This window comes from Schistocerca serialis, chromosome 5 (genome assembly GCF_023864345.2).
Source record: "Schistocerca serialis cubense isolate TAMUIC-IGC-003099 chromosome 5, iqSchSeri2.2, whole genome shotgun sequence".
Classification (NCBI taxonomy): Eukaryota; Metazoa; Arthropoda; class Insecta; order Orthoptera; family Acrididae; genus Schistocerca; species Schistocerca serialis.
Genome location: NC_064642.1, coordinates 47,208,475 through 47,230,898, shown reverse-complemented (window position 1 = coordinate 47,230,898; position 22,424 = coordinate 47,208,475). Strand labels below are relative to the sequence as shown.

Sequence of the window (22,424 nt, the reverse complement as noted above, 5' to 3'; positions counted from 1 at the left end):
ACTCGGCTCTACCTGACATGGGCTCCATTGATTAATTTTTGTTACTTTTATCTTTATTGATGCTTAATAACAAGATAATATGATACTGTACATTTCTGCATTCTTTCCTCCCAATTTCATTGCTTATAATACCCATGTTCTGGTGCTTTGTAAGTCTCGAATGTAGCGTACATGTCAATTAAAGAGTCAAATTTGGAATCTTCCTGCTCACCTACATGGCTACTATTAAGTTCATTTAATCAGAGTTAGAAGTTTCTACCTGGTGGGCTTGAGTCAGATGTTTGCAATGTCACATCGTATGGCAGCACCTTCATTTGGTTCTATTTATTAGCAGAAACAGCGGGCAGCCAAAGTGTTCCACCAGATATGCCCATCACATGCCAAATAGCTTTTAGTTACCTACAAGAAAGCAGTACTTCATACAAATAAAATTTAGGCTACTTTCAAAAGGTGCAGTGAACTTCTGCAGATAGTGAACTCCTGCAGACCTTGAGTCTAGCAAATATCTATATCAAGTCTGATGATGTTAATTTATTGATTTTTTTTTCCAGAACCTACAAATTACCCTTCTCCCTGGCATTCAGGAATACAATCAATGTAATATCACAAACAACTGCATCAATGCAAGTCAAACTGAAGTAACTCATGATGACATTAACGTATCAACTAAAGTTAGCCATTCAAGAATACTTGTGTAGGAATCCTGCTTGTATGCACACCATAGTAAGACCTGAAACCAGAGAGCAAAATTCCCACTGTCGGATTACACCAAAACATTGTAATCTCTAAATAATAGTGTTATCAACCTTTAGGTAATGTAGCCCTCTTGTATGTCAGTAAACAACCTGTAGTTTCATTTGTATTTTATAAATCACCACAGATGTTTTAGCTGTTTAAGTATATTAACAAGTTTGAAGTTGACTTTCTTCGAATTATACGTACACTGGTTACCTACTCATAGTTTCACCATCCTCCAACCACCCTTCAAAGAGAAAGTTGTTCATAACAGCAGCACATGAACAATCAACCACCTTTGCCATTTACAAATTGTTCATTCCCAGTCACTGGACCTTAGCAACCTGTCCTCTGTCAAAATTGCTTATGCTACTGGATGTCTTCATTTGTGGCCCTTATTGCTGCTAGGATGATTCCCCATATGTTTCTGCTTTGGGTACATACTTTCCTTACTATGTTACTTGACCAAAACACCATCAGGTAGCTTTCATTCAGGAAATGGCAGTGAAAATGTGTCTGCTGAGCAGTGTATTTGCTTTATCACACTTATCATATCAAGTGAAAACTACTGATCACTATTAGTGCACATAAACAGTTGTGATGCTTACTTTATTACTTCTTTCTCTGTTACTACTTCTATTGCTTGTCATTAATGATACAAAGTCGTCATAACGAAGGATATGAAGACGTAGTATTTGACTTCCTCTACATCATGCAGACATTGTATGTATCTTCTAGTGAATTCTCTTTTGTGTCATTAGGAAGAATTAAATATTTTTCAATCTGAGCCATTACTTGTACTCCCAACAATCACCAGAGGAAAGTGAAGCATTGACAATGTAATTAAACAAGTACTATGAAAAGTAAACAACTGGACTTTTGAAAAGCAATATATTGTCTTTTGTTCAGCAATGTTTCATTAAGTACATGTACACCAACTAACAGATTAGTTCATTAACAATAACTTATTGTCCCCCATGTGGCCCAGATTTTGAGGAGTCAATAATGTAGCATGCCATTTGAGATTCATAAGTTTTTTATTATTGAAGCAATATCAGTAACAGCCAATCAGCTCCTTCCATCAGTCTAATGTATAAATCAGTTTATGGCAAGGTGCTGACAATTCAGTCACATCAAAGAAATGATAAGTAGAACACAGAAATTGAAACTCACAACATGTCATCATGAAGCTGTCCAGAAATACAAGATTATTGTGAAGATAGATAAGGAGCTTTATTTTTAGTAAGGAAAATATCTTAAAGTACTTTTCCATACTTTCAAGTTACATTGAATTCACCTGGTATACAACTACACAAATACATGACAATGTTTGGCATCTTTATTCCTGAATTTTATAATTTAAATGTGAATTTCCCACAACTGTACACACACCACAATTACGTTCAGACAATTGATAACTGTAAAGCATGGCTTACAACAAAATTATGCAAGAAGCAAACTTCAGTTTCAAAAGAATAATTAATACCTGACACTATGTGTGTATTTTTAAATAGATCAGTGTTATTAAAGTAGCAGCACCCACCCCATCTCTGAGCAATAAAGCAGGAGAATCAACTTTGAAATGTGACAAGGACGCTTCTAACTGATTTCTTCAAACACATTTTCCAAGAAATGCTAAGATCTTGTAATCACTATCTCCTGGATTAAACAGACATGGGGATACTTCAGTTCCCAACACTGACAAACCAAAGGGACACACAACACAATGAATAAATAAAAATATAAAAAGCTGGATACTGGATGGGCAGCATATTCTTACAAATAACTTAGCTAAAAATATCAGCTACTCACAATACATAGGAGTTTCAAGGAAGGAGGATGTGGGGCTCAATTTTCTTTTCTGTCCAATGAACAGAGAAAAAGAGTAGCGAGCTTTAAACATTCAGGTACTTTTACATCATATTCCCAGTACTGAAGTTACATCACTCCTACTTTCACTGTTTGTTGTAACCTCACTGCTTTACCAGACACTCATTAATTATTTTATTAGTCAGATGTATGTCGAAAGTTGGTCTCTCTGCATACTTAAGATACAAACTCACTAATATTGGATACGGGCATACAGCCTTAGTCACATTAAACAGTCATTCTTCTTGGCAAAATGTGTTTTTCATTTTTCTTTCTTCAGTGTTAGAACATATGACAAGTGACAAGTGTCGTCATAAAAAAGTTATTTCAATAAAAACATCAAATTCACTGACAATATTAAAGTAAAAATGTGGTGTTGCTAATATTAGTCTCATGCATTAGTTTATCAGTAGTACTAATATTGGACAATGGAAGTGGAACAGACTTTATATGTAACTTAGCTAAAAATGTCAACTACTCACAATACATAAGAGTTTAAAGAAGGATAAGAAACTGTTCCAAAAATTAACTCCCTGAACACAACCATACTACAAAGAAAGAGCAATATCTGACCAAGACAATTATAAAAATTAAAAGAAACCAGTTTTGGAGTAGACAAACAGAAATTTTAAAAATAGTAATGTGTCTGTTAACACGTTTTTTTATGTTACACACAGTGACTACAGATCACAGGGTAAAAATTTCAGTTTCTCTCTTTCAGGACCGCATATGGTACAGTAGCTTGCTTCATATTATGACTGCATAAAGAATATTTGCTTTCCCAAAACACACAAATGTTATTTAAATTTTGTAATGTTGGAAGAAAATGCATGATCGAAAGAGAATTTTTAAGGAACAATTTTTTTCCAATTTTAATTTATTTATTTTTTCAAACTGATACTTAAGAGGAAGGTAGTAATGTTGTGAACAATTTTGCAGCAAAGTGACATTCACTATTTTAGCGTACAAAGAAATTATTCTGGAAAGTAAATGTTAGATTATAATTGTTTTTGGGGAAGATGTGTGTGTAATTTTTAAATGGAATGGAATCATTCTCAAAATATGGCATTGAAAAGAAATGACTTTGTAAAAATGTACATATTCATGATTTACATTTGCATTCTCACTATCTCCCATTAACAAATTAGAAACAAAGTTCAAATAAATAACTATTTCTACCACATAAGATGATTTTTATTTTTATTTTTTAACTCACTGACTAAGAAAAAATTTCGTTTCACAATCTCTCCTAGTCTAACAATGTATCAAAGTTTCCATGTGCATTAATAAGATTAAATATTCCATCAGTACCAAAAAGAAAGTTTGTTGTTAACAAAAAGATTATAAGCAGTACTACACAATGGTATAACAATACCATACCATCACTTTCTGTGCAGACTAGCTACACAGAAGATTCCTTGTATAAATTAGAGCTACTCTCTACAAATGTTTATAGACTTGAAGAAAATAGGCCACTGCTATATTGCAGTGATACTCAGGAATGCCATAGGCATTTCATAGAATTTTAAAACAATCTATCTTCAAGTAAATTCATATTACTATCGTTCATAACCTGTGTTCGACTTGTGGTATAAATATGACAACTTTGAGTAATAAAATACTATATCACTTGTATCTGCAATAAATAAGCTAATAAAACTAATTAACCACATCTTACTATTTAATCTACCTAAAACACTTATCAAAATTAAATTTGTTCATAAAAGATATCTTAATCTCATTAAATGCAGGTAATGCACAATATAGTTATCCAATCATATCTCCCAGTGAGTCTACCATTGTTTTTCTCCCTACTGGCAAGATACTGGCTTGGTAGTACTCCCACATGTAGACATATCTTCACAATTGTCTGAACGTACACAATAATTACTGAATTCTGATTTGGACCCATTCCACACAGTATGAAACATGTAAACTAGTAACACTGGAAGGCTTCCCAAAAGGTACGTCTTCCCAGCACTGTGACCATCCTTATGTCACAACTGAGGCTACTTACATCAAATGTGAATAAACTTAACCAATGTATATTTAGTATTTTATATTGGACTTCCTGACAGTGAGACACACAAAAATATTTAGAGGGACTGTATTTATATATGGTAAAGTACAATACGTTAGCATTATCATAGTTCAGGTCAGGTAACAGATGCAACAATACAACATCAACACACTAAGTACTAAAGCCTATTCAGTTTTCAACATTCATTCAGAGGAGGGAAATGAATTCTTAGGAAGTTATTACAGACAGATTTGAACAACATTTAAAGGCCTGAATATTAGGCTACATACCTAAGCATAGTTGCCATTCCAGTTTCTTCAAAAAATGTATCTAAATGAAGTGGTACCATTTCCTCAGTGAGAATACACAAATGGCTATATCCTAAATTCTAAAGAGTATTCAACTCCTCTTTTAAAAATTTAAGTACATACTGTCATTTATCATTAAGCGTAAGTCAATTTTAATAGGCTCCCATATAGCCACAATTAAGAACATATCACTAGCCTTCCTCATTTGCATTGAAACAAATGTAAACCAACTGCTGCATCCATAATGGGTGCTCCCTGTCATGTCAGCAGAATTCCAACTGACAAGTGCAGTAAAAGATACACTTGCATAGTTCTGCAGTTGAGTTCATTTCAGGTTAAATTTTGATGAGTAGAACTTCTAAAATAATTTCCTTGTAACAACCAACCTACACGGTTCTGAACGTTGCACGGTATACTAGGTGCAGTAATGTGAAGTACGTGGTTTTTAATGGTGAATACGGAAATCCTTGAAAACTTTGGCACAACATTACCAGTCGACAGAGCACGACCTGTCTCTCACACTGCGACTTCTGCAATTGAAGCTGCTCCTTCCTCATTTAATTTTGCGTCATCATCACAATATTCCAAGACTAGCCGGCCAACAGGTGCAGATGTAAATCAATTTTTTTTTTGTGAATATGTTACACAGTACCTTATCACAGGATAACAATCAATACCCTGTTTGTCATAGTAAATCTCTCCTGCATCACTTTTGCCTATTCACGTTAAATATATTACACGTGAAGTGGTACTATGTGTTTTTGTGGTGACAAAGCAATACGAGTAATGTCAGTATCTGGTAGCAGAGGGCAGTAAGTAATAAACTTGTCTGGTATAGATTTACCACAATAAAAGAAAAATGAAGTATGTGGTATGAAAGGCACTAAAGGAGCAACTGTGTAAATAATTTTACTGTCGAGTTATTGGTGTTGAGCTGATCTGGACTACCTTGTCAAATTTGTTGCTGAAGTGATTACACAAGTGGGGTGTCGGGTGGTACTATTGTCAACAGGTGCGAGTTTGTTTGGAGCTCATAGTCGTGCACGTGAATCTCAAGAAATGTAAAGAAAAAGGTATATTAAGTGACCACTCACCAAAGTGGCTTAAAAGAGATAATGAACCCAGAAAGCAAAACAAGGAGTAAATGAAAAAGAATAGGTATAATTGACACATCCAAATTTTGTAGTGAATTTAAAATGAGCTAAGTTAATTTAATAGGATCCAAATTTGGTTTGAATAGGTAGTGGGGAAATCAATCAGAGCAGTAATGTAAAGAGAGTGTTTAGTGATTTTTTTAAGTAACTACGTTCGGAATTTTACTTTTGCAGTAGAAGCAAATTTGTTCCTGAAGTTGTTACATGAGTACGGTGTCGTGTGGTACTACTGTCAACAGATACAAGTTTGTTTGGAGCTTATACTAGTGCAACTGAATATCAAGAAACGTAAAGAAAAAAGGAGATTAAGTGACTATTCACCAAAGTGGCTTAAAAGAGATAATGAAGCAAGAAAACAAAGCAAGGGGAAAATGAAAAAGAATACGTATAATTGATACACCCAAATTTTGTAGTGAATTTAAAATGAACTAAGTTAATTCAATAGGAGCAAAATTTTGGTTTGAATAGGTAGTGGGGGAATCAGAGCAATAATTTAAAGAGAATGTTTAGTGATTTTTTTATGTAACTAAGTTCGGAAGCAAATTAATGAGTAGTATAGTCATTATTGTTCTGAGAAATACAAAAAGTGTTCGTTTTTTAACATTTTACGAAATGAAACTGTCGATTTATCGAAGTACAGAAAGCAATACCTGGAAAGAAACTGTCGGTTTCAAGTCGCATTTAGTGAAAGCTCGGTGTATCACAATTTTCACAAGATACTTGGCTAAAATACTGTCGGCTGTGGCTACCAAACCAGAGATCGGATACATTCAGTTTTACGTCAGGCTAGTTACGGCCGGATTCGCAGTCGGAAACACTCAAACGACGACTGAGAAAAGGATATTCCGTGAGTGAACTCGGCAATTACTGTACTACGATTCGGTCGCCCGCTATTTCCGGCCGGTGGCCAGAAAAGTCAGTACGGAGAGGCGAGGCGAACGTTCTAGTAGGAGCACCCCCGAGAGAGAGGCGAAGGCGACAGTCGACTGCGAAGGCACTTGTCGGGCAGCGGGGCGGCGGCGGCGGCGGCACGGTCGTCAGGAGTGGTCTCCGCCGTCGGCGGCGTCGGTGGCGGGGGCGGCGCCGGCGTGGGCGCGCGACACGACGCGCCAGAGGCGGCGGATGGCGTCCAGCGACATGTTGGGCGCGCCGAAGAGGAACTGCGGCGGCGGCTCGCCGGCCAGCACGGCGGCCACCTGCGCCTCGGACAGCACGAGCGAGCCGAGCGGCGTGTGCGTGAGGTTGGCGCGCGCCGCCAGCGTGCCCGTCACGTGCACGTCGTCGATCCAGAAGTAGGGGCCGGCCTGCGCCTGCTCGTACAGCAGGAAGACGACGTCGGGCGAGTAGAGCACGGCCCAGCCGGCGCAGTACGCGGGGTACACGCGGCCCGGGTACTCGAGCGGCGACACGCGCCACTTGCTGCGCCACGAGCGCTTCACGTAGGCGTAGGGGAAGGGCGCGCACAGGATGAGCCGGCGCGCCCCCCACGGCGAGAGGGCGCGCGCCAGGAAGGACAGCAGCGCCGGCGCGTTCACGAACACGTCGTCGTCCGCCTTGAGCAGATAGCGCGCGCCAGGGCAGTGGTAGGCGGCCCACTTGAGCGCCATCACGTGCTTGTACGTCATGTTGCGGTACGAGTCGCGGAAGTTGCCCTGCACCAGGTCGCCGTGGCGGCGGTTCTCGGCGTCGAGGCGCGCCTGCCGCTCGCCGCCGCCCACGTCGCCCAGCAGGAAGAGCACGCGGAAGTCGGCGCCCGCGCGCGCCGCCGCGCCGCCCCACGTCGCCCGGATCGTCGCGCGCTTCTCCGCGTTGTCCGGCGCAGAGTGCACCAGCACCAGCAGCAGCGGCGCCCGCTCCGCCGCCGCCGCCCCGCCGCCGCCGCCCCCGCCGCCCCAGCCGCTGCCCCACGACGCCGAAGACGACGACTGCTGCTGCTGCTGCGGTGTCGACGCATTCGCCGCTCCTGACGACATTTGACAACACTGTTATAGTCACCAGCCTAATTCAGAGACTTACAGCACACATTCAACATAGCACCGGACTGGAAGCACAGAATAATGTAAGAATGCAGAGTCTCGTGGTGATAACATTGAATAAAAAACTCTTTTTCAGCTGCGCCAAGTGATTAAAACTAGGCGAGTGTTTGGCCGAAAGCTCGTGTAACCGCAGAAGCAAACGGCTCTGAGCACTACGGGACTTAACATCTATGGTCATCAGTCCCCTAGAACTTAGAACTACTTAAACCTAACTAACCTAAGGACATCACACAACACCCAGCCATCACGAGGCAGAGAAATCCCTGACCCCGCCGGGAATCGAACCCGGGAACCCGGGCGTGGGAAGCGAGAACGCTACCGCACGACCACGAGATGCGGGCGCAGAAGCAAACCTGACAGCTCTTCATTAGGGATAGAACAACGATCATCAAATGTATCAGAATCGATGCTCAGTATTTAATGCACAGGGTGAAAAGTATTTGAACCGGCAAACTCTGGGAGGTTATAGGGGACATCAAAACAAATATTTTTCCCTAATGTCATTTTTTCCTATGAGGATTATTTAAACCGGTGGAGTCTGTATTACGCTCTTCAGTTGTTAGAGACCGTATTACGATCTTTAGTTGGTACAGGTTACGCTCTTCAGTTGTAGGCAACTGCTGTCCACCAGTGTAGTAGTGCATTGTCTCTGTTTGCTAATAGAGCGACACACCTGGAGTGAGTACACCGATGGGGTTGGTGGGTACTGCGTAGCGCACCGCAACGGACGAGCCGCACAGCGGATTGATCTACAAATGCGGTTCTTCGTTAATGTGTGAGTCGGTGTTGTTGGGGACTGTCTAATTGGGCAGTATCTGATACGTAGGCCATTAAATGGCAGGCAATATTACAATTTTCTCGCCAGATCATTTCCAGACTTGCTGGAAGACGTCCCGCTCCCTACAAGACGACGCATGTGGCTCCAACATGACGGGGCGCCAGTACATTTCAATCATCGTGTTTGTCGATTCCTGGACCGACGGTTCCCAGAAACGTGGATTGGCAGAGGTGGTCCTGTACCATGACCTGCTCGATCCCCAGGTATGTCCCCTCTGAACTTTTTGTGTCGGGAGACATGCGCAACCTTGTTTACACAACTCCTGTTGCATCAGAAGAGGATCTGGTAGCCCAGATAGTAGCAGCAGCAGCAGCAGGAACAATTCAAGATACTCCTGGGGCTTTTGCCTGTATCAGACAGAACATGATCCGACGGTGTAAACTTTGTTTACATGTCAATGGAGGCATTTTTGAAATTCTACTGTGATTCAAATTGGGTTGTGTTAATGTGTTGTCTCTTGGTCATAAAAAAAATGGAAAAGCGTTTGTTGGTTTAATTAATTTGCCGCCAGACAATTCTTCCTCTACCGGTTTAAATACTCCTCATAGGAAAAAACGACATTAGAGAAAAATATTTGATTTGATGTCCCCTACAACCTCCCAGAGTTTGTCGGTTTAAATACTTTTCACCCTGTATATATTAAAGTACGGTGTGGGGGTATACATGAAAAAAAGCAAAAACTTCAGGGTTTCTCCTCAAAATGACATATGTATGATATCTGTACAATGTTTGGTTCTTGTGCAATAAATAATTGAAAGTGCTCCCGGACTTTATGTACACCCTCTACACTATGTGATCAAAAGTATCCTGACACCTGGCTGAAAATGACGTACATGATCGTGGCGCTCTCCATCGGTAACGCTCGAATTCAATATGGTGTTGACCCACCCTTAGCCTTGATGACAGCTTCCACTCTCGCAGGCATACGTTCAATCAGGTGCTGCAACGTTTCTTGCGAAATGGCAGCCCATTCTTCACGGAGTGCTGCATTGAGGAGAGGTATCGTTGTCGGTCGCTGAGGTTTGGCATGAAGTCGGCGTTCCAAAACATCTCAATGGCGTTCTATAGGATTCAGGTCACGACTCTGCGCAGCCCAGTCCTTTACAGGGGTTTTACTGTCGTGTAACTACTCCGCCACAGGCCGTGCATTATATGAACACGTGCTCGATCGATGGACTGTCAACGACAAATCTCTGCAAGCCACCCGGCAGCGTGCGGTGGTAGGTACCTGTTCCCCTGTTCCAGTCGCGAATGCCGGGGGTGGGAGCGGGGGCGAATGATTGCATTACCTCTAATTTCTCAAATTTTCTCACTGTGGCCATTTCGCGACACGTGCGTGAGAGGAAGCAATACGTTCTCCGACTCTTCCTGGAACGTACTTTCTGGAAATTTCCATTGTAAACCTATGTGTGCACAGCGCCTCTGTTGTAGCGTCTGCCACTGGAGATTTTTTTAGCATCTCTGTGACATGCCAGCGACGACTTAACGGTCCCACGACGAAACGAGCCTCCCTTCCTTTGGAATCTACAGAAATTTCAATCACTCACTTGAGACAAATTAGTGTCCTACCACCACAATATCAGTGATCTACAATTACAGTCAACTGATACAACCGCGTGGAACAATTTGCTAGGATATGAAATGGAATCACCACACAGGCTGAATTGCAGGTAAGGCAGACTTCGCTTCCGTGGCATATTACTGGAAAAACTCTGTCAGCCTACAGAGGGGACTGTTGACTAACCACTTGGGCCCCTCATCTTTGACTATCGTTCAACTGCGTGTGCCCCGTACGATATAGGACAAACGGGGTACATTGGACGTATACAAAGACCGGCCGCACAAGTGTTCACAGGTTTTTTTTGACTCATGCAAATGCTGAAGATTTGATATGACGTACTGCTGAAGATAGATGCAAATCATCCCGCGAGGCCGACTTACAAAATTTCAAGAACGAGTATTACGTGAATAATCTACGGATGTTCTCGAGCACACCACGTATTGCTCCCGCGATGCCGTGAACACTAAATTAGAATTATTAGAGCGCAGACGGGGGTATTAACTCAGTCACTCTCCCTATAGGAACGGAAAGGAGCGATAGCTTGTGCTGCCATGCTAAATACACCATGCCACGCACTTCACAGCGGTTGGCGGAGTGTGGGTGTAGATGCAGATTTTACTCTAAGCGTGTCGCAGTCAGAAATATTATTAGCATTAAGTTATACGTTCGAACAGATGGAAGTTCGAGGGTGCTAAATCTGGTGGAGATATTTTTCTCGTGCAGTTCGTAAGGTTACCATGCCGATCGTGGTGCCAAAGGGCTTTTCGAGGTCAGCGCACGTGCGTTTTCAAAGTCACAGAACAGGAGTGAAATAAAAGAATATTAAATAGTGTTATAACTAAAAGCGAGATACACACCAACAGAAAGTAAGGGGTGGAAATGCGCTAAACTTAACATATTAAGAATTCATGTCCATTATAATTATCCGGGTTGTTATGCCGTGCGGTTAAAGGCGCTGCAGTCTGGAACCGCAAGACCGCTACGGTCGCAGGTTCGAATCCTGCCTCGGGCATGGATGTTTGTGATGTCCTTAGGTTAGTTAGGTTTAACTAGTTCTAAGTTCTAGGGGACTACTGACCTCAGCAGTTGAGTCCCATAGTGCTCAGAGCCATTTGCACCATTTTTTGTTATGCCGTGGTCGGTTGATGAATTCTGTGTCGATTCCCAACGTTTCGTCTCCGACTGCGGGAGACATCTTCAAGGGGGTCCGTAGCTCAATGGAAGGTCCAACACATCCACTGGCTCGCTACTGACTGCCGCTAAATTCCGTGTCCGCGCGCTCCCACGCCGCGGTGTGACGTCACGTGTTCTGAAAACGTCAGTGCAATTGGCCGCTGTCCGTCGCCGTCGATCGCCGTTGCCATCACCGAGTAGTGGACGGGTGGTACACATCTTCTTTAACACCGGCATCCATATGCCGTTTAATTTCACACCCTCCTCCTTACGGTTGAAATTATTAGGGTGTTTAGCGATTTCGATTGCCTCTCTGTAGAGCCTTTCGTAATATCCGCTTGTGGCCGCTAGTACTTGCGTCTCCTCGAAACGAATATTGTGGTTCCCTGGCTGGAAAGCATGCTCCGCAACAGCTGATCGTTCCGTTTCTCCTCTTCTGCAATTTCCCTTATGCTCTTCCAAACGTTTAGAAACCGTTCTTTTAGTGGTACCCACATAAACATCACCACAGCTGCATGGGATCCTATACACTCCAGCTTTTTCCAGTGGTTCGCGAGCGTCCTTGGCAGGCTTAAGGTATTCCTGTATCTTCCTGGTGGGCTTGTAAATTACGGTAATATTCCGCTTCGTCAAGATTCTCCCTATTCTTTCCGTTACATTTTTAACAAACGGCAGGAAAACCTTAGATTTTGCAGTAGCCTGTACGTCAGTACGATTTCTGCGTGGGTGCCACAACGCACGTTTTATTTCGGCGGACGAATATCCGTTCTTCATTAGTGCATTGTGGAGATGTTCCATCTCAGCGTCGAGCAACTCAGGTTCACAAATATTTCTAGCTCTGTCCGCTAACGTCTTGATAACACCCCGCTTCTGTTGTGGGTGGTGGTTCGAATCCCGGTGCAAATAACGGTCCATGTGCGTGGGTTTGCGGTATAGTGAGTGGCCCAAACTACCATTTTCGTTTCTAAAAACAAGCACATCGAGGAAATGTAACTTGCCGTCTACCTCCTCCTCCATTGTAAACTGAATTCTCGAGTTTATACTGTTCAGATGGTCGTGGAACCGGCTTAGTTCCTCCCTACCACGTCTCCACAGCACAATCGTGTCATCCACGTATCGAAACCATACATTTGGTTTTTTGCTGGCTGTACCTAAGGGCTGTTCTTCGAATTTCTCCATAAAGAAGTTTGCAATTACGGGGCTTAGGGAGCTTCCCATAGCCACGCCATCCGTTTGCTCATAAAACTGTTCATTCCACTTGAAGTATGTGGTCGTCAAATAACACTTAAACAGTTCTGAAATATCGGCAGGAAAAATTCGATCCAGCTGTTCCAATACATCATTAAGTGGAACCATGGTAAACAGCGATACCACATCGAAGCTGACCAATATGCCATTCAATCTGCTGATGAAATGTGTCGAATTCTTTATATAAGATCCCGAATGGCCCACATGTGGATTTAGCAGCGTAGTCAAAAACTTGGCTAACGAGTAGGTGGGCGAACCAATGACACTTAGTATCGGTCTTAACGGCACATTTTTTTTATGAATTTTGGGCAATCCATAAAGCCTCGGTGGTAGCGCAACCGAATTGCAGAGACCTTTCTGTACACTCTCTGCAATGGAAGACTTTGGGAATCGACACAGAATTCATCAACCGACCACGGCATAACAGTCCGGATAATTATAATGGACATGATATTTCCGGCCGTGAAAGTCTACATTTTAATATTAAGAATTCTGGCACAGGTAACGTACGAAGAAATCACGAAGGCCGGCCGGGGTGGCCGTGAGGTTCTAGGTGCTACAATCTAGAACCGCGCAACCGCTGCGGTCGCAGGTTCGAATCCTGCCTCGGGCATGGATGTATGTGATGTCCTTAGGTTAGATAGGTTTAAGTAGTTCTAAGTTCTAGGGGACTGATGACCTCAGAAGTTAAGTCCCATAGTGCTCAGAGCCATTTTTTGAAATCACGAAGGAAGTTGTAACGGTTTCAAATAACTGAAGTGTTTAACAATAACAGTCGTGCATGCACGATGTGAAATGTTAATTTTCCTAAACGATAATTTTAATGGGGAATATTCCCGAGCGGAGGGAACTGTAAAGACGAATGACTAGGGGGAGTGTAATATTGCTGCCTAATAGTTACTGATTGTAATTTGAGTACTTCTAAGTAATTACTAAATACAGAATGTTTGCCAATTTTAATTTCAGTACACGTAGGTTCGGAAACCAGTGGTTTCCCCGATATGAGGTATTACGACTGACAAGGGGAAGGCATGAGACACTGTCAACCGATTCGGTTCACTAACATGGAAGTGGCGTGGCTCTAGGCTTCGCCTTCAACGCCGCCAACCCGCAACGCACCCACACTTAGCGGGTTATCGTCAGCTCGACCCCTGCGTTCAGGCTGGTTTCCGCGGTATCTGGCTCAGCCCCCAGAGGGCCTCCCGGTATCCAGCCATAGGGCGCAGAAGATAACAAGAGGACTCACTCCAGTCGTACACCTGCTGCATCCGGTACAACTTCGACAGCGAATACGAAAATTGTAACCTTCAGCCGCGCGAGTATTTCTGCCTGTGCGGAGCCCGTTTACGGGCAGTTCCGTCTCCGCTAATCAGCGACTGGTGTACTATTACAGTTTGAACACAGCCTCGGATCGGTCGTCAACTTCGACAGCCAGACGGCTGCGCTCTCCCGACCTGTGGCTCCGAAGCTTTGTGATCTGCGTCGTGGAAAAGTAACGTGCTGCTCGTAGCACGGAGCTTTGAATACGTACTTTGTTTTGGAGATAAGACTTTTCATTGGACAAGGGAACGTAATCTACGCTGTCAAGTATCTATTTTTGTTTCTTTTGTGACGACTTTTCCTTCACATTACTAGGAAGAATTTCTGGAGAACGTTTATTTTCTTTTGTTGTAGCGCATGAAAAACAGCAGACTGTGTGTTCGAGGTTTACTTGTTAAAATAAAGAAAGTTTACTGGCATCTACTTGTGATATTGTGGCAGTATTCTGAGCGAGGGATACTGCAGAACTACTAAGACATTTGTGCTCAAAACAATACTCCCCCCCCCCCCCCTCCACACATTTTTGAGAAAATCACCCATAAGGTTCATGACTCAAATTTGATAGAATCGGTAGATAAGTGAAAAACTGAGCAATTTCGTCATCATGTACGGCGTCCGCAAGCGCATATTTACCATGAATCGAGGAAAAACTTTCTCGACTGCCGCTAATGTACCCATACGTAACGAAACCGCTGGTAGCGCAGCGGTCAAGGCATCTGCTGCGAAATAGAGAACCGGCGTTCGATTCCTAGATGAATTCTGTGTGTTTTTTCCATTTGTATTTTCTCTGCACCCAAGTTGGTTAATCAGGTAAGTACATCGATTAGAAATAAAAACCCGATATGCAAGCAAATCTCTCGAAAAACGAACCCTTGTCGCGGTTGGTGGTACACACAAAATAATGCATTCGTACACGCAGAATCGTATTCCGTCACAGAGTCTGGAAAATTGTTGCCTGAAGTTTTCCTGTGCTTATAAGAAATTAGTCATTAATTTGATCTTTGGGTTTAGAAGAGATCAATCATTTAACTGACATGTTAAGCATATTCATTTCACTTGCTGCAAATCTGGGAAACTGACAAATTCAATTCACAAAAAACTATCTTAAGATATTAAAACCATACGTTGCCAGGAACTAGTTTTTGTCTGATATTGGATTCTTGGTGTGGACGAATACCGTCATGTATGGCAGCACATCTATAGAGGACAAGGGTGGGGCAACTTCCACGGTGAAAGTAACACCGTCAAACTGCACACTTGTGCGCCCAACCTGTGACGTTTATTTTTATCGCGAAGTTAAAGTTTTTAACTCACAGGCTTCAAAATTGCAATCTGCAACCGGAAACCCTGCGAGAATTGCACAATCACACGGATGCAATAACGAATCACAGCACAATTCATGATCTCCTTTCACGACCGATTTTTCAGGCAATGTTATCGTATTCAGGATATGCATCAAAATTAATTTCCGAAAAAAAAAAATTTTAAAACGTTTGTTTCCCGTCGAATCTTCGGAAGGAACGATGCAGCTGCGCTAAGACTGCATTCAATGGACGTTTCTTGGTGCCTGGAGCATATTTCATTTGGATGTTTACATGACAAATACTGTCAACTGGTTCAAAAATGGTTCAAATGGCTCTGAGCACTATGGGACTTAACATCTTAGGTCATCCGTCGCCTAGAACTTAGAACTACTTAAATTTAACTAACCTAAGGACATCACATACATCCATGCCCGAGGCAGGATTCGAACCTGCGACCGTAGCAGTCTCGCGGTTCCGGACTGAAGCGCTTAGAACCCCACGGCCACTGTCAGCTGGGATAACATTAACCCTCGGAGTGTAGCACAGGAAAAAATAAAGATTCGGTACCACACAGCTTTTAAATACGTCATTGAATATACATGTATCTTGTCTTAAGCGGTAGATAACAGCACTAGCTGGGTTACTTGTGCACTGTTTCTGTAGTTCACGAATTTGCCACTGTAGCAGCACTTATGTGACACGTATTTTACTCGAGGCACAATAGTGACATTCCAACTTTCATCTGTTCATCTGTTACAGAAGTCACTTAAATGTTGGTGAAGAGTTTTTGTCATTGCTTCATTTGTTAAGATGGAAGTGTAAAGAAAAAAAATTCAATTTCTTCAATATGGGTCGCCGCGAAAGTCGAAAGTGCGTCCGAGCCTCGGTATGGTGAAAGTTATGGAGGTTCTCGTGTACCACTGTGATGGTATTATCCTAACGCATTACGTTCTTCCACGGCAGACCGTCAATGCACAGTATCTCTGTTCGTCTTTGGAGCATCACCTGCGACCATCTTTGCTAAAGAAGCGGCGACACTTTCTCCGCAACCGAACCATCACTTTGCACGACAATAGGTGGGCGCATACAGCGCAAGCTGTGGCTGCTCTGTTCGGTCGATGGGACTGGGAAGTACTGTACCATCCACCATACTCCCCGGACTTAAGTCCTTGTGACTTTGATTTGATACCGAAGATGAAGGAACAACTTCGTGGCATTCGCTCCAGAACTGTTCCAGAGATTCGACAGGCAGTAGACCGCTCCATTCCCACCATCAACAGAACCGGCTCTGCTAACGGCAGGCTGTTCCAGCACGTGGGCTCCGCTGTGAGCCGCGTAGCGCTCCCTGCTCCAGGGAGCCGCGTCACTAGCTGTGACCAGTCAAGTGGGCCGGCACGCCGGCACGTGGCACGGCTGGCTGAGGCAGGCGGCAAGGCAAGCGTTTCGCTGTGCCAGCTGCGTCTTACAAGATCGACAACCTCGTACTCTTAGCTGCTAAGACGTGGTGACGTGCAACACCAGGAAATAAGATGTTCAGGAAATAAATAAGAAACAACTGTTTCACAAGAAATTGCATACTACATTTATTGGTCCTCTGTAGCTTGACATTTTCTTTTCATTACATGATCGGAAATATCAGGCGTCAAACTGTTCGCAGCGTTAATGCGGAGAATGGCCTTCATTGTTGCATCCTGAAGAAACGATCGTTCCTTACTTTTACTCTTTTCATTGCTGAGAAAAGCTGCTCACAACAATACGTAGATCTAAATATGCACATGATCTGAGTGGCATTGTTGTGAAGCTTGGGAAATGTTTTTTGCTGTAATGTACGATACCATCGTGACAAATCCAACTTGTAGTACCTCTCTTTCAACAAATTTGAATTTTACAAATCAGTAATCTCCAATTGAAGTGACGATGACAAGTCATTGGGGGAAACTGAAAAAGGAGTGCTGAACACCTTAAGTTCCATTTCCAAATTAGTGAGGTCTCGGAATCGTGTTTCAAACTACGTGATGAGCTGCTTTAAGTTTGCTTGGTAATCGCCGAAAGTAGTACCTTCAGGTAGTTTTAAAGAAGCAGGACGATTGAACATCTGCCACTCAAATAAACGTAACTTTTCCATGAACGCTTTGATCTGGTCGTGCATGTCAACGATTAGCTGCCCTTTGCTCTGCAATGACAAATTTAAATTATTCAGATACATAGTTATGTCAGCTAGGAACGCCAGGTCTGATATCCATTTTATATCTTTCAGAGAACGCATTTCTTCCCTTTTCATTTCGAGAAAAATGGATATTTCCTCACGAATGGCAAAGAAAACATCAAGAACTTTTCCCCGACTCAGCCGATGAACTGTACTGTGGTGAGGTATATCCCCATACTCCGCTTCCATATCTTTCAGAAATCCTTTGAACTGGCGATGATCCATAACGTGACACCGCACATCTTTCAGGAATCCTTTGAACTGGCGATGATCCATAACGTGACACCGCACAAAATCCACACACTTCACGACATCTTTCATTACGCCATTTAGTCACAGCTGTCATTGAACACGGATTATTGCGTCAGTTGCAGCTGCATGCGGCCAGGGGGCAGTGAGTTCGCTTTCCCCCTCCACGGCGGGCTCCGAGCTGCCGCAGTGAGCGCTCCGGTTCCCTGGAGCTCGGTTGGAACAGCCTGGCTAACGGTATACTACGCCTTCCGCATCGCTGGCAACGGGTTCTGCACAACGCTGGTGACTACTTTGAAGCACAGTAACAGGTGCAAACATGTAACTCTCATGTATCGGTTGTGAATAAATAGTTGCCCCTATTTGAGTTCCAACCCTCGTACATATCTTACACTTGCACATTAGCGGATCTTAAGAATTTTCTTCTTCGATTTCTAGGAATATATGCCTTTGCGGCCCCCTTATGACGAAAACTGCTCATTTTACAGTTACATATCGATTCCGTCAATTTTGAGCTGATTGCCACTGAAGAACTTTCAGGGTGGTTTCCTGAAGGAAAAAAAAAAAAAAAAAAAAAAAAAAAAAAGTAAGGGAGAGGGTTCTGAGTCAAAATAACTTAAGAGACTTTCATTTCAGGTTCAACACAAGCGACATGCCAAATATGAGCCTAGTACACCGAAGAGCCAAAGAAAATGGCATCTGCCTAATATCGTGTAGGGCTCCATCGAGCACGCAGAAGTGCCGCAGCACGACGTGGCATGGACTCGAATAATGTCTGAAGTAGTGCTGGAGGGAACTGACACCATGAATCCTGGACGGCTGTACATAAAACCGTAAGAATACGAGACGGTGGACAGCTTTTCTGAACAGCACATTGCAAGGAATCCCAGATATGCTCAACAATGTTCATACCTGTGGAATTTGGTGGCCAGAGGAAAGGTTTAAAATCGGAAGATAGTTCCTGGAGACACTAAGTAACAATCCTGAACGTGGGGTGTCGCGTTTCCCAGCTGGAATTGCCGTAGTCCGTCGGAATGCACAATGGCCATGAATGGATGCAGGTGCTCAGACAGAATGCTGACGTGTGTATCACCTATCAGAATACTATGCAGACGTATCAGGAGTCCCATATCACTCCAGCTGCACACGCCCCCCCACCATTACAGAGCCTCCACTAGCTTGAACAGTCCCCTGCTAACATGCAGGGTCCATGCATTCATGAGGTTGTCTCCATACCCGTACATGTCCATCCACTCGGTACAATTTGAAACGAGACTCGTCCGACCAGACTGTTTCCAGTCATGAACAGTACTATGTCGGCGTTGACAGGCCCAGGCGAGGCGTAAAGCTTTGTGTCGTGCAGTAAAGGGTCCACGAGTGGGCCTTCGGCTCCGAAAGCCAATATCGTTGATGTTTCGGTGAACGGTTCGCACGCTGACACTTGCAGATGGCCCAGCATTTAAAGCTGTAGCAATTTGCGTAAGGGTTGCACTTCTGTCACGTTGAACGATTGGTTGGTCCAGTTCTTGCAGGATCTTTTTCCGGACGCAGCGAGGTCGGATAATTGATATTTTACTGGATTCCTGATATTCACGGTACATTCGTTAAATGGTGGTACGGGAAAGCCCGCACTTCGTCGCCGGCTCGGAGACGTTGTGTCCCATCGCTGGTGCAACGACTCCAACACCACGTTCAAACTCGCTTAAACCTTGATAACCTACCACTCTAGCAGCAGTAACCGATCTAAAAACTGCGTCAGACACTTTCTGTCTTACACTACTGGCCACTGAAATTGCTACACCACGAAGATGACGTGCTACAGACACGAAATTTAACCCACAGGAAGAAGATAATGTGGTATGCAAATTCACACAAGGTTGGCGCCGGTGGCGACACCTACAACGTACTGACATGAGGAAACTTTCCAACCGATTTCTCATACACAAACAGCAGTTGACCGGCGTTGCCTGGTGAAACGTTGTTGTGATGCTTCGACTAAGGTGGAGAAATGCGTACCATCACGTTTCCGACCTTGATAAAGGTCGGATTGTAGCCTATCGCGATTGCGGTTTATCGTATCGCGACATTGCTGCTCGCGTTAGTCGAGATCCAATGACTGTTAGCAGAATACGGAATCGGTGGGTTCAGGAGGGTAATACGGAACGCCGTGCTGGATCTCAATGGCCTCGTATCACAAACAGTCGAGATGACAGGCATCTTATCCGCATCGCTGTAACGGATCGTGCAGCCACGTCTCGATCCCTGAGTCAACAGATGGGGATGTTTGCATGACAACAACCATCTGCACAAACAGTTCGACGACGTTTGCAACAGCATGGACTATCAGCTAGGAGACCATGGCTGCGGTTACCCTTGACGCTGCATCACAGACAGGAGCGTCTGCGATGGTGTACTCAACGACGAACCTGGGTGCACGAGTGGAAAACGTCATTTTTTCGGATGAATCCAGGTTCTGTTTACAGCATCATGATGGTCGCATCCGTGTTTGGCGACATCGCGTTGAACGCACATTGGAAGCGTGTATTCGCCATCGCCATACTGGCGTATCACCCGGCGTGATGGTATGGGGTGCCATTAGTTACACGTCTCGGTCACCTCTTGTTCGCATTGTCGACACTTTGAACAGTGGACATTACATTTTTAGATGTGTTACGACCCGTGGCTTTACCCTTCATTCGATCCCTTCGAAACTCTACATTTCAGCAGGATAATGCACGACCGCATGTTGCAGGTCCTGTGTGGGCCTTCCTGGATGTTCGACTGCTGCCTTGGCCAGCACATTCTTCAGATCTCTCACCAGCTGAAAACGTCTGGTCAATGGTGGCCGAGCAACTAGCTCGTCACAATACGCCAGTCACTACTCTTGAACTGTGGTATCGTGTTGAAGCTGCATGAGCAGCTGTACCTGTACACGTCATCCAAGCTCTGTTTGACTCAATGCCCAGGCGTATCGAGGCCGTCATTACGGCCAGAGGTGGTTGATCTGGGTACTGATTTCTCAGGATCTGTGCACCCAAATTGCGTGCAAATGTAATCACATGTCAGTTCTAGTGTAATATATTTGTCCAATGAATACCCGTTTATCATCTGCATTTCTTCGTGGTGTAGCAATTTTAATGGCCAGTAGTGTATATAGAAATCGCCGACCAAGCACCATATTGTACCTATTTACTTACCTCTGTATTTGAATACGCCTACGTATACCAGTTTCTTTGGCCCTTCTGTGAATGTTGGACGCGTCTGAGGCATTCTCCTTGTGAGTACATGAACACGTTGTAACAGTCCCCGAGGATCCAAACTACAGATAAGCACTTGAGGACAGACACAGTACAGCATGTCATATGGCCACTGTTCGTGTGAAGGCAGGCTTCAGCACATCTCATCATCAAAGTCCGTGTACGATCAAACATCCCGGGTGCGTTCCGAATGGCTTGATAACCATCCACACTGGGTTGCCGGAGTTCATCGACACTATCAACAAGACTTGAATACATTGAGCTCTTAAATATCCTAAACACAAAAGAAGAATGGCAGCTAACCCTAAATATGGATAAATGTAAATTAATGCAGATGAATAGGAAAAATAATCCTGTAATGTTTGAATACTCCATTAGTAGTGTAGTGCTTGACACAGTCACGTCGATTAAATATTTGGGCCTAACATTGCAGAGCGATATGAAGTGGGACAAGCATGTAATGGCAGTTGTGGGGAAGGCGGATAGTCGTCTTCGGTTCATTGGTAGAATTTTGGGAAGATGTGGTTCATCTGTATAGGAGACCGCTTATAAAACACTAATACGACCTATTCTTGAGTACTGCTCGAGCGTTTGGGATCCGTATCAGGTCGGATTGAGGTAGGACATAGAAGCAATTCAGAGGCGGGCTGCTAGATTTGTTACCGGTAGGTTTGATCATCACACGAGTGTTACGGAAGTGCTTCAGGAACTGGAGTGGGAGTCTCTAGAGGAAAGGAGGCGCCACTGAGGAAATTTAGAGAACCAGCATTTGAGGCTAACTGCAGTACAATTTTACTGCCGCCAACTTACATTTCGCGGAAAGACCACAAAGATAAGATAAGAGAGGATAGGACTCGTACAGAGGCATATAAGCAGTCATTTTCCCCTCGTTCTCTTTGGGAGTGGAACAGGGAGAGAAGATGCTAGTTGTGGTACGAGGTACCCTCCGCCACGCACAGTATGGTGGATTGCGGAGTATGGATGTAGATGGAGACGCTTCCAGGAGACGTGGGAGGCCATGGTATCGGCGTGCCTCGACCAGTACAGTTCTTGTGGTAACGCTACTTACCAGTATTTAGCTATCCGAAAGGGAGATAAAATCAAAGAAGTGCAGGTTATCACTTCGAAATTTAAATCTCACTTGCG

General features: G+C 43.8%; 1 protein-coding gene across 1 annotated transcript in view; it reads right to left on the bottom strand.

Annotated features, from left to right (window-relative positions):
- Window positions 1-1,753: 1,753 nt before the first annotated feature.
- The window catches only part of LOC126480880 (beta-1,3-galactosyltransferase 4), a gene marked incomplete at its 5' end in the record, with an annotated part of 39,295 nt that continues 18,624 nt past the window's right edge, over window positions 1,754-22,424 (bottom strand). The window contains one exon of the mRNA XM_050104271.1: window positions 1,754-7,939. Within this exon, the coding sequence (XP_049960228.1) occupies window positions 7,124-7,939 (816 nt within the window). The remainder of the gene's footprint in view (window positions 7,940-22,424) is intronic.